The 16942-nt window shown below is 42.7% G+C and overlaps 1 protein-coding gene across 6 annotated transcripts; it reads right to left on the bottom strand.

Moving 5' to 3' along the window:
• Window positions 1–394: 394 nt before the first annotated feature.
• impdh1b (IMP (inosine 5'-monophosphate) dehydrogenase 1b) lies at window positions 395–16598 on the bottom strand. 6 transcript variants are annotated; one of them, XM_034526070.1, is made up of 16 exons: window positions 13241–13485; window positions 11406–11504; window positions 11156–11236; window positions 7899–7947; window positions 6539–6640; window positions 6370–6444; window positions 5727–5933; window positions 5531–5618; window positions 5229–5428; window positions 4856–4946; window positions 4622–4717; window positions 4005–4148; window positions 3682–3826; window positions 3448–3591; window positions 3276–3359; window positions 395–2716 (listed from the first exon to the last, which is right to left on the bottom strand). In XM_034526070.1, exons 2-16 carry the CDS (start codon window positions 11501–11503, stop codon window positions 2695–2697), a joined length of 1626 nt encoding a protein of 541 aa, XP_034381961.1. In that variant the 5' UTR covers window position 11504; window positions 13241–13485; the 3' UTR covers window positions 395–2694. The 6 variants fall into 6 exon arrangements, with proteins under 6 accessions (XP_034381961.1, XP_034381963.1, XP_034381958.1 ...); XM_034526067.1 differs by lacking the exon at window positions 13241–13485 and adding an exon at window positions 15994–16598 and having other exon boundaries at window positions 2441–2716; XM_034526068.1 differs by lacking the exon at window positions 13241–13485 and adding an exon at window positions 15994–16597 and having other exon boundaries at window positions 2441–2716; window positions 11156–11233.
• Between the last annotated feature and the right edge of the window lie 344 nt (window positions 16599–16942).

Below are 16942 nucleotides of genomic sequence, written 5' to 3'. Positions count from 1 at the left end.
CTGAAGTCTTAGGTTTTCCATTTCAGCAAAGTAACATTTTCATTAAATCTCACGTTTAATAAATGAGATAGCTCTTAAGTTTGTCAAACTATAAACTCCACTCTATGCCACACATCTTACTTGCAGTTCTGGTGGAGCAGCGCCCTCTACTGGAAAATAACAATGTTACCTTATCCTACAATTATCACCAATGGACTGTGCTTCTACATACACTGGCAGCATCTTCTATGACTTACTAATTTATTTATGTTCAAACATAACTTTGCTAAACACATTGTTTAATAAAGTGTCTTTTATAAAAAAAATAAAAAAAATGTGGCTCCTTGTACTGAAAGTTCGAAGTGACAAGCAATATGACTTTGCAGCAGCTCATATTCAATAAGACATAAGTCAATACTTGTTGGATTTATTTATTCTTGTTTGACCATATTGAAAGCAAAAGAAACAAAAACATTGAGTGTTTTACTGTAAACATGTGCTTAAGTGATATTTCTCAAAGAATCCCAAACGATTTGAATGAATACTGAGTCTTTTCTGTCCATCTAAAAAGCCAACGCTTATTGTTTTGGTTGCAGAAGCTACTTCAGGCAACTGCAGGGGCTTCACAATATCCTAGAGGTAAAAATCATACAAAAAGTGCAGCAGAAAAAATAAAAACAAATGTAAACCTAATATCCCACTTCTCACTATATCTGTGCTTTTTAGATGGACTAACAGAACCCAGTACTTTACAAATAAGACATTTAAAACAAAAAACCTGAATTATCTCTTTAGATGGGAAACTGAAAACAAGCAGCAGTCATTTCCAAACGGATATAGGTATATATTTCTTCATATATTTTTTCCATGTACATCTATTTTGCAATTTTGTCCAATTGCAAGGCTTTTTTTTTTGTCAAGTGAAACCCTGTTCAGGGTAAAATACATTATCACGGTAGAGGAATCAATTCAACTCTTACAATCTGGGAAATTTTATTTAAAATAAAAAAAACAACAATTACATCTGGCCAGAAGGACATCCAGTATGAATGTTAGAAAAGCCTACTCCTACATAAGCTCAATGATAAACACAAGCGATGCAGTTTTAAAGAAAGAAAGAAAAAAAGGAGGCGAGAGGGTGTGTGGCATTCTGCTTTTTCACTGAGCTGTCATGCAGCCTTTTTATCCATCCCCGTTTCAAGGCATATCTCTGGCATAAAGAAACTAATTAAATCAGAACGAACAGAAACAATCACAGACAACCTATGCCACACTGTGGAGAAAGCAGGAATGAAGTGACTAGGTAACGAGCGACTTCTTGCGCCAATTTTGGTTTCGAAATTACAAAAGGAAAAAAAAGTGTCAGAAGGAAGCGTAAAGACACTTGGCAGTATATATGCAATTACAGTTACGTGGGATATAAATACAGCCATGTTTGGCTTTGTGAAAAAACTAACATGCATATCAAAACACATCATGCGCAATTCAAAGCCCCCCCTTAGGACTATACAGGTTCAATATAAAGTTTGTTTTATCTAAAAGTATTCAAATTACGGGCAGAGAAATAGTCCTCCTTTCGAACTATTCTTGATTGACGCAATAGATTTTAGGTTGTTATTTTTCTTCTTCGTCCAACATACCCGATTCTTCAGCTTTTGGTCCCTTCCACGCTCAACATATGAACACTATGCACTGAAATGGGACACTGATTATATGCCAAGATGTCGTTGAAGGGTAAAATGAAGGCCCACAAAAAAAAAAGGTTAAGACTGGGGGTCTGGGTTCAGTCTATTGATTGAAGGGGACACTGACGGATACAAAGTCGACAGGAAAATTGGCACGGCCAATATCTCGTACCTCTGGATCCACGATACGGGGAAGTAAACAATATGCGCTGCCATATAAACAGCTACTGTTCATAAAGTAGCTTATACCTTAAATGACTTAAAAATTGAGAAAAAAAAGAAAAGAAAAGTAAGATTGCCATGAAACACCAATAATACACTTCACATAGAAGTACAACATACTTGTTTTCTGCATGTACTGGTGTGTTTAAGAGCTGGGATGTGAGAGGCTTCAGACGAGGGGGGTGGAGGTGGGGGGCTGTAAACGTGGATCCCCCAAAAAAAGAAGAAAAAAAGCCAGATAGGATGCTGATGTGATCTGCACCACGGCCGTTTTACACTCTCTAATAACAACTAAACACAGTGCACCTTCACTTCAGTTGTCCCTAGACACATTGTTAACTCAGTCAGACACAAGCTACCCTCGATTCACCACCCACACACACACACACACACACACAGCTCATCCACTCACTACCGTCAACACGCACGCTAAATTGGGATTGGCTGCATACTTCGAGGTACAGGCGTGTCATTCCGAAAACCCTGATGCGCCGCTTCATGGGTGCAAAATCCCAGGTGTACACAGAGAGGGGTGTGGGGGTGGGGGGGGGGGGGGGGGGGGGGTGGGGGGGAGAAAGAGAGAGAGGGAGAGAGAGTCGAGTGTCGGTTTGAGGATTCTCACTTTGATACTGTGCCTCCGTCCTCCCAAGAGCCGCCGGCTGGGATCAGAGAGGAGAGTAACGGTGGAAACGAGAGGGCAGAGAGGGTGTAGTGGGTATTTTAGCAGAACTAACTGTTAGACGTGCACCGATGATCTGCACTCCATCTGCCGTTGGAGAGAGACATGCTCGAACATGCTGCACCCTGTTCAGTAAAGCCGCTTCTCGTAACTGTGGAGGCAGAGAAAAAGGCGCATGTAAGTCGAGTGTGAATCAACGTATTGCTGCAACAAGTACGTTAACTGAGATTCAATTTAAATTCAGTAACTTGCGTGACCTGGACATGTTTTCTGAATGCATTTAGCAGAAATAAGCTTAATTGCATTTGCAAAAAAGTGTCTCTATGGAACGCACGGACATAAAGTCTGGGGACTAATAGCGTCATCCCGTTTATTTTCCATTGAAGTGTTTGCCAATGCCATCGATGAACAGGAAGAGCAGTAATATTGGAGCAAGACTGTTTCTTAGCAACATAAGGATGAAATCATCTATGGCTGTCAACGATACCACAGTTTTCCCCATCCTGCCTCTGGGAATGACAGAAGGAATAACCTCCTCTCACTGTAAAAAAAACAACAAAAAAAACAGATATTTTGTTTCTAGCACAACAACTCGGTCCAACTTCCTTTTAAAAAGAAGGGTGTTTGTTGTGGTTTCTTTGTGCATGATCCCTACAGAGGACAAAGTAAAAACTTTATTAAAAAAAACAGCTTTTTGTTGTTTTACTTACGAGTGGAGTCCATGAACACCTCCCTCCACCTGTGCCGACATGGTCCTCTTTTCAAACTTCAGCTCTCCAGAGTACATCATGGAACTGTAAAAGATAGAAAGATGGTCCGACATAAAGCACATCAAAGTCACCATTCGTATGATAACCAGTGGCTCACACACACACTACTCACCGGAGGACAGAGAGACTCTTTGCCCCGATGTCCTGGCAGCCGTGCTGGATACCAGCTATCAGGTAAGGGACAAACTTGTGGATGGAGCCCTTGTCCTGGATGGAGCCCGACACACCCTGGGCTACCTTTACGTTGTCGCCCTCACTGTGGGAAGACATTCATCAATATTCCTCCTATGGAATCAAAGCATTTAACAGCCGCTCTTGGAATTTGGCTTTTCCCCTGCCTTTATACCTGAAATAGCGTTTCTGGCTGCTGGTGCTCTTCTCCATAGCGTCCAGGGAGCCCATGCCGCGGTACTTTTTCAGCCGAACACCGTCTGAGAAGAAGTACTCCCCTGGAGCCTCAGTGGTTGCCGCTAGCAACGAGCCCATCATTACTGGAGTGGGAGACAGGAGAGAATTATCTGCGGGCTTTTATTACCCAATCTAACAAGCATTGCTGCTGTGAAGACTGGATGTCTCCAGGATTAAGAAAATGTATGAAATATGACTGAGATAAGGCCTTCTTTTCACAACGTTAGAACCGTCTCTGTGTCATAATCTTTGAGATCTCACCAGTCGACGCTCCGAGAGACAGAGCCTTCACCACATGGCCCACGGTCTGAATGCCTCCGTCAGCGATGACGGGCACTCCAAAGCGCCTGGCGTACTCGGCTACCTTGTACACCGAGGTCCCCTGGGGCCTTCCACATGCCATGACTAGAAGACAGAAAGCATATCTGCTGACATGATTGCCATGGAAACAGACAAGCTAAAAAAAAAGAACACGCAGGTAAGCCGGATCAGACCTGGGGACAAACAGAAATCCACTCGTACAATAAAAAGCAGCATCTGGTTAAGTGGTGACTAATGGGAGTTATTTTAGGTTCATGTCCTTTTGCTGCAACACGTCTCCTCTGTTGTTGATGGGGAACGTGACCCAGTCCGAGCAAGAGAGGCCGGTCCCCATGGTTACCAAGAATGAGGCCTTGGCAGATCACCATGACAACTAGGAGGGTCTCATGGTATTTCTTTTTTTTTGCATTAGCAACGAATGGCCTTTTCTTTTCTCCTCACTGTAGCTCAAATTAAATTGAGATAAATTTAATTTCCAGGTCTCTGGTAGCGTAAAAAGAGAAAACATGTTGCGACTGTGTTTATGGGATGGCATTGAGCAAAGAAGGTTTGAGTACCTTCCTGCGTGATGCAGATGGAGCCGCAGCCCATGCCGACTCGCAGAGCATCGACACCGGCGTCGATCAGATTCTTGGCCTGAGCTGCTGTGACCACTGTCGGCGAAAAAAAAGAAAGAAAAAAAGGGTAAGATGTATTTTTACAATCGATTACATTTTGTTGGCATTATAAGAAGGCTGGCAAAAATAACAACTAATCAAAGTCATGAGGCAACAGCAACAAGCGAAACTCACCATTTCCTCCCACCACTTGTAATTCTAGATACTTCTGTTTAATATAATTTATCATGTTGATTTGATACACCGAGTTGCCTTGTGAAGAGTCCTGGGGATGCAAAAACATTCACGAGTTAAGTGCACTGACACGGACCAGAGGAAAACTAAGAAATACATGCAGAGTGCGTATCATGCAGGCATATTTCACAAAATTCTGTTCTTCACAATCGTAAATAATATATTGGTACGTATTTACTTAAAGTTCCCAGTGAGTTATCGTATGCCGAGTCATGGAATTTCCCCCGTATGAACGTACGCTCTCCCCAAGTATTAGTTGTCAAAACAATGACCTAACTTTGGTCCAAGCCTCCTTCACTACCAAACGACCCACCAGCACAACGACATCCACTCCAGCCTGCACTAACAGGTCCAGTCGGTATTTGTCGTCCTCCCTGGTGCCGATGGCGGCGCCGCACAGCAGCTGTTTGCGCGAGTCTTTGGAGGCCAGCGGGTAGTCCCTGTTCTTCTTCAGATCCGTCCTGGCAATAATGGCCACCAGCTCGTCGTTATTATTTACAATGGGAAGCTTGCCTGGTTGTGGTGAAAAGATGAAGTTGGGGTTATTAAAATGGCATGAGAGTGACCCAAAATCCCACTAGAGAAAGCTGCTGTCACACACAAACTTCTATTCACCTTTTTTACTGCGCTGCAGAATATCATTGGCTTCTTTTAGGGTAACACCGGCCGGAGCCACTACCAACTCCTCCCTCTTTGTCATGGCCTTGGGGATGACAAGCAGGAAGCAATCAAATGACGTGATGAGGACACACATGTGTAAACCAATTAGGATGATCAGTTTCTTAAAAAAAGAGAACATAAAAATACACACCTCCTCCAGAGGTTTGCTGTGGTCTTTCTCGGAGAGGAAGTCGATGTCTCGGGAGGTGACGATGCCCACCAGTTTGCTGCCCATCTTGCCCGTCTCTGTGACGGGAATACCAGAGAAGCCATGTCTTACTTTGGCCTCGAACACATCCCCGACCGTGTGGCGCGGACTCATCACAACGGGGTCCGTGATAAAACCCTGCTCAAACCTCTGGAGACCAAGGGAAACCAAACAGAATTATTAATAGTGTTATATTCCCCCCCCCGCCCCTCTTTATTTGTGCAAAGCAGCGTAAAAAAATCCCACCACACAGAGAACAATAAGTACAAGTTAATAAGCAAATAGAAAAAACTACTAAGATACAAATCCCACACAGACAGATGGAATATTATTACCATAAACTAGAGGTAAAGATGTGGGTCATGCAAGAGCAAAGTTAGGTTGGTGAAAGTTTATACTTTAGTCTTCTTGGTGTGAATACAAATGTGTACAGGTATGCGAGTGTCATGGCGAAAACAACCATTATTCTACTAAAAATCCAACGTGTTAAGTAAACATTGGACTTAACTACACAATGCTGAGAGTGTGACATGGAACGTAAAGAAAGGTTTGTACATAAGAATAATAATCCATCATCATTATTTACCTTAACCTTGCGGACCTCATTGGCTTGGAATTCTGGTGTGCAGTTGTGGTGAATGATGCCAATGCCTCCCATAAGCTACAAAATAAAAAAAAAGATTTCAGAATTGAATGGAGACAATAAATGAAAAATTGCTTCCTTAATAGCAGTTTTGGGCAAAGCAGCGTCATACCGCCATCGCAATAGCCATAGCCGACTCTGTGACCGTGTCCATGGGGGAGGAGATGAGCGGGGTCTTCAACGTGATCTTCCTGGTCAGCGCTGACGTCAGGTCCTAAGAGACACAAGGAGGGGAATGCACTTTTTTATTACTTCACAGGAGGTTTGTTTCTGTAGGTCTGCACATGAACCACCAGGGGGCAGACTAAACTTGGCAGATTCAGTACGCTGTAGTATAATACAACTCAGTGACGCCAAAAGGAGTTACTCGAGGTCACATTAATGTCAACAATTGGTGCACGTTAGAGCTCCTTTCACATTAAATGTACATCAGTTCAGTTTTAGTGTGTAATTACGTGTTCATCTTACAAGATGTCTGCAAAGTGAATAAGATGCATTGGCCATCTCTCCACACAACTGTATCTCCGACGTCAACATCTCGGCGATTCCCACAACAGCCGCCGCCTGCTATTGTTATCTTCAACCATGTGTGTGTGAAAACAATGACATTCTTTGCACATGGGAAACCAGCGAATGGGCTCTGTGGTGTCCAAGCTTTCCCTCCTTATCGGCGCCAGACATAAACTGTGGCGGCTTATCTCAAGGGGTTCACGGCCAAGTCGGGTCCTAACACCACGTCTCCACAGCTGCACTAACCTGCTAAATTCAACCGATCGTTAGTCGGGGCGGCAGGTCAAGAGCACCGCAAGCACGAAGAATTTCCCAGGACACCTCCATGCACACGTGTCCCCTCTTCATGTCCCCTTACATAAAAGCTACCGAGTACATTGCGGATTTCTGTCCGATTTAGGAAGGGAGCTTAGAAATACATTAATTAAAAAGGACTTGGTGAGATGGACAAAGCAGAAGAGAGGGATTTCATGTGAAGCCCAGGAGATTAACTCTCCCGTCATCAGCCGAGAGATGTAGACGAGCGAGCGACCAGACAAGTGTAAACACACGGGGGAGGCTGCAGCCAGCGGGTGACCACATAGGGCAAAAATAGCAGGGCGGCAGAGAAGAAATGATGCAGACGGTTTTAAAATGGACAAAAACAAGACTGTTTGTATTTTTAAGAGCTGCCATTATGACACGAGGCTGAGGTCTGGGGTAGAGAGGTGTGTTTAAAATTAAATGCTAAAGAGTCCACTGCTATACGGCTGATGGTTTAGGACGCGGCTCAGCCAAGAGCGGTCCGTCTGCCGACACACTAGTTATCATGGAGGGGTGCGGATGAAACAGAAGAAGAGATTGACTCGTCTTTTTAAAGTGCCTGAGGCGACGGATACTTGGACCAATCTTCCGAAACAACCCTTGACCTTACGTGCCCTTTTGTATTCTCAAATATGTCCTTCGCACGTAGGTGTACTCACCACTTCGTCTGAGGTGAAGTCGATGAAGCCAGGTAATATCAGGAAGTCACTGAAAGACATAAACAAGATGTAAAGTAAGGGCCCAGTGTGACTTTGCATGGCTGGTGTGAAAGCACCCTTTAAAAATACCCAGAGCTAAAAGAGTCCCTCGTGTTTAAAACAGTGAATATTTGTGGTATATTCTGCAAAATATCTCCCAAGAAAAACAGAATTGAGCATGTTTTCTTATTCCTTCTTATTGTAAAGCAATTGAATGAGAGTGCTGTTGAACAAGACTGTTTAAAAAAAAAAAAGAAAACTGAGTGGTAAAAAAAAGTATTTAGATTTTTTCAAAGAACATTTTAATTCACTATTTCTTAGACATTTAATTGGTTCGTCATTGCCTGATCCCTTTCTACTCGTTTCCTTCAGTATACTAGGTTGCAACCTATTGTTGGATACTCTTTCATGTCTCCTCACAGTTCCCAGAACATTACTAAGTAGGGTAGTGGCCGGGTACAGACGCAGTGTGGCTGGGTCACGCTGCACCCTGGACTTGATTAAAAAAAAAAAAAAAAAAAAGCTACAGTTGATCTCACTCGGCTCTTGGACTGTATAAACACCCCGAGCAGGTAGAATGAGGCGAGTGGGAGTGCAAGAGCGACACGCAGGAATGGTGCGTTTGTTTTTCAACCAGAATCGAGAGAGTTTTTTTTACAGGTGGGTGTGAATACCAGGCACGAGACGGGACGGAAAGATGCAGGAACAAGGAAGGCTTTGTATGCCACGTGGACGTTGGAGGAAACCTGAAGGGGGGAGGGGGTGGGTGTTGGCGTGGGAGGAGGAAGTGAAACAGGTAGAAGGTGAGCAGTACAGGTGGTCATAACAGAGTCTAAATGAGAATGGGGGATGATGGATGACGGTGACAGTAGTGGGTAACGGAGGCCTGGGTGGGTGGAAGAAACGGAAGGTCTGAAATAGTCCGTAAGGAGGGCGGAGTCCCGTTTGTGCATTTGCTTGTTTCCTCCTTACTTTAGATGACAAACATCAGTGTGGGGACACGCAGGAAGTCCAGCACACATCTGCTCGCATTTAGCAGCAGCCACAAACCTCAGCTGCTATATTCGCGGCTCACGGGACTTGAATTCTAAACGCCCAACACTGGCTTGGTGATGCCTTATTATGGTTCTCGTTTTTGACTGTCAAATTTAGACAAATGCATGAGGCTAAGCGGGAGCATTTCAAATTACAACCAGAGGCCTGAACTGATCTGCCCCCGCTTGTGCTGATGCCCCTTTCTTGCCTAAACCCCCCCCCCCCCCCCCAAAAAAAAGTATCCCCGAGTATTTTTTTAATTGTAACAGGGTGAATCTCAATGGGTAACATCTGTACGTCTGACTCACACAGACTGGTATGCGAGACAAAAGTACAAATATTATTATTCATATTTTTACACTAGTTAGCAGCAGACTTCAGCTATGCAAGAACAACAATGAGAAACACAGTATGTGCTCTTATGACAGCCTGACGTCATCAACTGTGGTTGGTATCAAATTATGGTTTTGAGAAGACTTGTTTGACAAGTTACTCGACAACAAAGATGAAACCGATTTAATGCTTTATTAAAAAGATACAGTGCGTGATCGGTGAACATCCTGTTCAGTCCACAAGGCTCACGGCATGTAGTCGAGTACTATATGGTGCATAGTTTAAATTATATGTTTGACTTGAAGTAGTCTTGTGTGAATGGCACTGGCAGTGACTCAGTATTTAACCAGCAGCCCGAGGCATAGGAGGTACTTTAACTTTTGGAAATGTGTTTTACATTGTCTGCATGCATGTATGTATGTATGTATGTATGTATGTATGTATGTATGTATGTATGTATGTATATATATATAATAGTTTATAGTCTTGCCTCATAAAGGAAAGCAAACAGCTAGTATCTTTGTCACTTTCTAGGCAATTCCAAATGGACAAGTGGAGTTCAGAAGTAGCTTTGATCAAAAAGAAGATGCACAGAGTTTAAAACAAAGGTCAAAATGCTGAGAACACGTTTCTCTCAAAATACTATTTCTGTCTTCTGTGTCTCACTTTCTCTAGGTGGCTTCCTTCCTTTTCACTTGAACATAACAAAAAAGATAAATTAGCAACATCCTGTTGAATTTGATTCGGTACCTGAGATAAGAGTCTTAAGAGCTGATCAAGTAATTTGGGAAATTTAACATGTATATTAAAAAAAAAAGAAAAAAAAAAAAGTGGTCAGCAATTTGAAATGTGCTTCTAAGAAATCGAGCGTTAGAAGTCGAACGGACCCGATCGCTCCTGCAGTCCACATGATGTCAATTCAGGCCATCATGTGCACAAACCTTTGGCCGTGATGCACTTCATTAGTGTGGAGAGGTTGCGCAATCACACGCGGACACACTCAAACACGTTTGACGTCTTCTATTCAATTAGCGGCTGTAAAAGCAGGAGCAGCGTGATCGGTGTAGTTGTACGTACTTTACGGTTCCTTGCGCAGACGATTATACCATATGGAGAATTATCTACCATATAGAATTATAAATGGACTAATGGTCTTTTCAGGGAACGCCGAGCGGGCATCTTAAGCATTGATTGTAGTGGTTGTTAGTGGCTGTTCAGGGAGGTAAAGAAGCACTGCGATGGATTCAGGAGAAGGTTCAAGCCGCTATATCCGAGTTACACAATGCGATACTTCTTGTCATTTAGGTTTACGGAAATGAAAAGGGGTAAAGTTCAAGTATTAATAAAGAAGAATTTAGACAAAATGCACAATGAGTTCAAATACAAAGCATGGTTTTGTTTATCACCAGAATGTGTACCAGAGCCGAGTGAGGTTAAGAAAAGGTGAGAGAGAAAGTAGTGCTTGATTGGTGGTTTATCAAAGAAAAAGTGTGTGTGTTTTTAAAGAAAGGGCATGAGCTGCTCTGACATGCATGGTGCATTCACAGGACAGATCATGCTCTTTGATGGTTAGTTGAAGGTAATCATGCAGTTATGTCCACTGGAAGCAAATTTGATCCCCATGACTAAGATTATATTGAGCATTTTCAACAAAAAGCCCTCCTTTTATCTTCCTCATTCGTGACACCAGATTGAGATTTTTGGCATTGGTTTTGTTTCAGGCAAATTAAAGTTGCCTTGGAAAAGGACTGTCATTTGCTTCCCCTTTATGAATTCACTCTTTGGAGAGACAAAAGGATTTTTTTAACAGCACAGTTTCAAAACAGTTTGAAGATGACTGTTCTACTCACTTGTAAGTCAACCCATCTCCTTTAGAGCATAGCTCTTCAGCCGTATGACCATCGGAGACAACGCACTGTTGGTCAGATCTGCTGGTTCAAAATGTGTTGGCCATTACAAAGCACTGCTGCGTACACGTCACCCACCATTGCGCGCAGGTGAGGTTTTAAAATAAGGCGACCCAACTTTGAATGAGTTTAAATTTTTACTGAGATTTCTTGGAAAATCTAAAATCAAAGATTGTGACGCAGGGAAACTTACTTATACGTAAGGCCATCTCCAACCGAGAAGAGCTGCTGAGCGGAGAGTCCATCTTCAGGGACGTATCCCGTGCCACCGCTGATCAGGTAATCCGCCATGCTGCCAAATAATCAAGGACAAGCAACATCAAATCAACTGTGCAGACCGACACTCAGACAATCGATGTGCATCTAAAAAAAATAAAAGACAGAAAAAATTATGCTCTGCAAGAACACTCATCCACTCCAGGCTGAGCTTTAGTGACCTTCTCACAGAAAGACATAACCATAGCAACATCAACATCCCGCAGCTCAGTGCGCCTGCGCGGCGGTCGCAAGCTGCGACCACTTCATCCGCTTGCAAAAAACAGGTCAATAATAACAACAATCCGGTAATAAACTCGTCAAAATGTTATACAACGTTTAATTCAGTTATTGTTTGCATGACTGCTGCGGATACATCACGGCACGTTATGTAACATTACATCACACCACGTATAACAAACATATACGTCACTGTTAAAAAAAAAAAAAAAAATGTCTACTGGGATTTAGTGCCGAGCGAATGTGTGTCCTCTACTATTAAAAAATATGAAAGCCATTACTATTTTTCAAAACATAAATCGTGCGCATATGGCGTATGACATCAGTGCAATAATCCCCACGTGAGCGCCTGTGGAGCAAAACCCGGCCGGGTGACCCACTTACATTTAACTGAACCGATAGCTCGGACTACACCATACAAATAAAAATAAAGTGGAAATGGTTAAAAGCATATACATCGTTAAAAAAAAAAAAACACATACAAAAAAATTTCAAAAACACACGACATCTTCCACATGTGTAGTCTCGACTGGAACAGTGACGTCTACTTACTGGCCTGTATTGCTTTATCATTAGCTGGCAACCATTCGCTGTGTTTGCATTGCACACCCTTAGTTAACAAACCAGCATTATACGTTTACAGTAAAAAAAAAATGGATACGCAACATCCTTGCTTTGCATCTACTGTTACATTTATGATCCATGCTCGTCCCCATGTTAGCCTCCCCACATCCCCTCACCTCGAAAGGCAAATATCCGGTTCAACAGATCATTGTATTTTGAAAAACAGGACACAAAGCATGCCGAATTGAAGAGATGCTCTTTTAGTTTACTTTATGATCCAATATGTGTTTATACCTATATATAACGCCAATTAAAACTAAGAGGCAAAACTATTTCGGCAGAGTTTTGATGAGAGTTTGGTGTTGCGTTCAGGTGCAGGTCGAGTCCATGCCGACAGAACGTGTGGGCGTGCTGGTTAATCCAAGTAATATTGCGTTTTCATAACAACAGTTTAACGTGAACCTAAATTAAGCAGTACAGTTTAACTAAATAAACATTCATGTCACTATAAGCTACACCGATAACGTTAACTGTGTACAGTCATCGCACCGTGTCTTCGTAACGGGTCAGATAACCGTGCGGCTACATTGTTACTCTTTTAAATAGAAGTAGGTGCACGTTATCCCCCGTTTGCGCTACAACAAGACAAACAACACCCCAACTGCAGTGCAGGTGTGCTAATAATCCACGTATGTGCACGCAAACGCAACTTGTGGCAGACCCAGACCAGGTTTTTACATGCAGACATGTGGGGAGCAGCAGTTAGCATTTAGCATTAACGTCAGCGGTCTGGTTATTTTTGGCGTGACATATAGAAGAAGAAAAACGCTCCCAAGCCTTTAAAGCAAGCTTTTTGTTCTACCTTTTAGTGGAGCCTGAAATGAAGTAGTTTGGGAGCACGTAGCTTCTGAAACCAGCGTGCACAGTATCCCCCCATATCCCTACACCGAGTTACGTTCGCTAGCTAACCTTTTGGAGCTGATGCCCACGTTGACCAAGGGGGAAGCAACTTTCCAGCTGTGAAGCTACAGAAAAGCACGCTTCAAACACGGTGCGTTTCCTTCTACCCCCGGAAAAAAAATGGAGAGGATACGAAGAAGAAGAAGAAGAAGAAAAAAAAAAGGGAGTCGCTCGGGGCTCCAAGATGTGAAAGTGCTGGCTCGCAGTAAAGTGAATCAGAAGTGATCGCCTGTCGCTGCAGACAGTGCGTGTTTGGTGCTATGTACTGGCAGCAGCGTCACATCCCCTCTCCTCCTCGCAGAGGCGTGTTTAACCCACTGCGTGTCTCGCTGCTGTGGAACCGGGTTAATTAGGAGCTCGACCGGAGTGGGTTTATTTTTTTTTTACGTGGACGTTTCGCTCCTGAAATGCCGGCGGACCGGTTTATCAGAGCTGCCTTGGGGTGCATTCCAGGTTTATCTCAAAGGGTCCGATCTAAAAAAAATATTATTTGTTTCCATTTCATTTTTCATGGTTTTGGTAAAGATGGCAGATTTTAGGATGCACATTTAATTTTGTGATTACTTATCCTTCCATATCCTTTAGATATTTAAATATGGTGTTATTATTATTTTTTTTTTTATTCCACTACAAATATAAAAAATACAATGCATTGTTGTCATATATTCAACTTTCCGACGGCGTTTGTATGAAATAAGGTCCAGACCATGCACCCACTATTTTTAATATATCACAGTACATTCTGTTGCAGAGCAGAACTTTGACTTGTTATTAAATACTTTGTATTGCTTACATCTTTTACCATTGTTATTTTTTGCAGTTTAAGTTTTACTTCGTCAACAGTTTTATTTTGTTGTGTTGTTGATAAAAAAAAATCTTTAAAAAAAGAAAAGAAAATTAAAGCAAAATATAGTGGGAGTAAATGGCAACTGTGTTTGAGCATGATTTACTTAACACTAATAGGAAAGCAGCGTTATCTGAATCCAGGTCACATGTGAACCATCTAAACTGGATTAAGTGCACTGAAATGACCACATGATGACAATTGCAGAGAAGCAGCTTTTAGAGGAACACAAATTATTGATGTAGATCAAATTCACTCTCTTTTTTCCCCCTAACCTTTTAGAATGTGTGTGTGTATATATATATATATATATATATATATATATATATATATATATATATATATATACATATATATATACATACAGTACAAAAGTGGATACAACAGTGAACTGCTTCATAGTAGGTGTATTTAAGCCACTTTTCAACGGTTTGCTGTTTGTTTAGGAAACAAAAGAAAGTTCTATTTCAGGCTATTTAATGAGTACATGGGGTCACTGAGGGGTAGGAGAACATATCTTTTAAAGCTCTTTTCGTGACTTACTGTGCAATCTAATGAGTAAAAAGTATATACATTGACCAGTAGTTTGTTAAGAATAACATTTTAAGAAAAACTGCTCCGTCACGCGCACACGTTCACATCACTTGACAGAATGTCGGCACGCTTGCTCGTGTCATCGAGCTGTCGGCTGCAGAAATGCTGACAGAAAATCACTTTTGCCTTCTCGCAACTAAAAATAAGACTGCCGGTTATCTTTTAGCACCTCTTCTGCAGCTTCACGGAGCAGAGGATCAGAGTATCAGAGTGAAGGGGTTCACGTCCGATAACGGTTTCGTGATTTCTGCTGCCATAAAGGAAGTCCCATAGTTTGTTACACTTAAAGCACATCTATGATGTACTTAAGTTACAGGCTATGAAGTCACATCAGTACTATTCTCGGGCCTGGCATTTCTGGTATATTGATAATTTCTGACAGAGATGTTTCATTGAGGGAAACATTGCTCTTACAGGCTATGAAGTCACATCAGTACTATTCTCGGGCCTGGCATTTCTGGTATATTGATAATTTCTGACAGAGATGTTTCATTGAGGAAAACATTGCTCTCTTGTTACATATTAATCTTAAGTGAGGGCTGCTGGATCGGTCTGCCAAGGTGACTCAAGGGGATCTGTTTCCTACACTGTTTGTGTCAAATTAAATGTGGGTCATTTCAGATATGGGTCAGTGGTTCCTTTATGCGCCGTAGCTATTCTGAGCAGTTGATTCAGGCTTGTTTATCCTCCCCGCGGCATGCTGCTCTCTCCTGCCTTGATGTTGCATTACAACATTGTCTCCGTGTACACAAAGGGCACAAGTTCAAAATAGCGCCGAAACAATTTTAAGATAAGCCTTTTTTTTTTCTTCTTTGTTATGGCATCTGCTATTATCTGTCCTTATCCTACTACTCAGAAATGAATTGTCATCCGAAGCAAGGGAGTTTGACCTCAAGGGCATTTGCAAACTGATCTAAATGCGAGTGTGCGTGGACATGTAAACTGACCCGGCAGCATGAAGTTCATTTACATTCTCATGAAGGCACGAGGACTGACATCACATTGCCATTTCATTTTAAAAATTGGATATTGGCGGAAATTGTTGTGGCATTCTCTTATTTCATTGTTGGTCTTGTCTTTTAGTCTCACTTGCATCTTTTTTTTTTTTTACAAAACTTTTTAGAAATGCTTTGGCAGAACTCTCACTCTCCCTGGTATGAATATCATTTAGCAGCAGGAAGAGTTTACAATAAAAAATAAAAAAAATTGCTACAAACACCCTTTCTGTGAAAATAATTCAAAAATAATAAGATTTTATTCTTTTTATTATCCTATACTGTTTGAATTCTACCTAAAGATGGCTCTATTTCCCCCAGCAACTCACCTCTCTGGGCCTAGACCGGCCTGGATGCGCGTGGCGCTGTATCGCTGGGCTGCCGTTTCATGCCCATGGCCGTGGGAGGTTTGTCGGACATACTGTTCGCCTTCCCTGGGCGATACGTCGGTACGCTGGGGCTGAGTGTCTCCTACAATTCTTCGATAATCCACCTCCTGGCTCTCCCTCGCTCCATCCGCACCAAAGTGCTCATAACCATACCCCTCCATCGTCCGTCCAAGGTCAGCCGCTGAATCCTGTGGCCTTTTAGCCTTGCGGTGCAAGCTCTCAAACAGCTTTCAAACAGATCAGTCAGTGAAAGTATCCAACAGCTGGAGGTTACATTTGTGTCAAAACAGGACACCTCTTGAAACCCTACAAATCATATGAACTTCATCACCCAAGGAGGTTCTCTCTTTGTTTCTAAATATTCTTATCTGTGGATTCCAGTGTCTGCTCTTTTTTTCACACTGCCTTCCAGACTAGATACGGAGCTGCGAAGGTGTTCCCACAGAGAGAGAGAGAGAGAGGACACGAAGAAGAAGAAAAAGAAGACCTGTGTCGGGCTCCTCCGTCTGCCCCCTGCACAGGATGCACCTGCCTACGGAAAGGCAACCAGCCACCTCGAGGCGTGTCAATAGAGGGCGTCACCTAGGAGATTCTCCCACTGAGAGGGTGTCACCGTGGAAATGATGCCAGCAGCAGAACGTTGTTGTGGAGAGGCCGTTGCGCTGATATTCTCAGCGAAATCTCACATGAGAGTTTTCTGCCACGAGGGCCGAGGGTAATGGAAAGTAGAGACACACTGTACTTGTGTGCAGGATAAAGCCGCCATTGCCCTGAGCGTGCCTCTCCAAGATGCATGGAGTGAGTGCTACTGTCCTGCTGAGTGCCCCATGAAGCTCTCCATGTCTTGCTCCCTCTCTATGGATGGGCTAATCCCACTTTCCATCGCTGG

Source organism: Cyclopterus lumpus, chromosome 23 (genome assembly GCF_009769545.1).
Source record: "Cyclopterus lumpus isolate fCycLum1 chromosome 23, fCycLum1.pri, whole genome shotgun sequence".
In the NCBI taxonomy this organism is placed as follows: Eukaryota; Metazoa; Chordata; class Actinopteri; order Perciformes; family Cyclopteridae; genus Cyclopterus; species Cyclopterus lumpus.
This window is presented reverse-complemented; position numbering and strand designations above follow the sequence as displayed.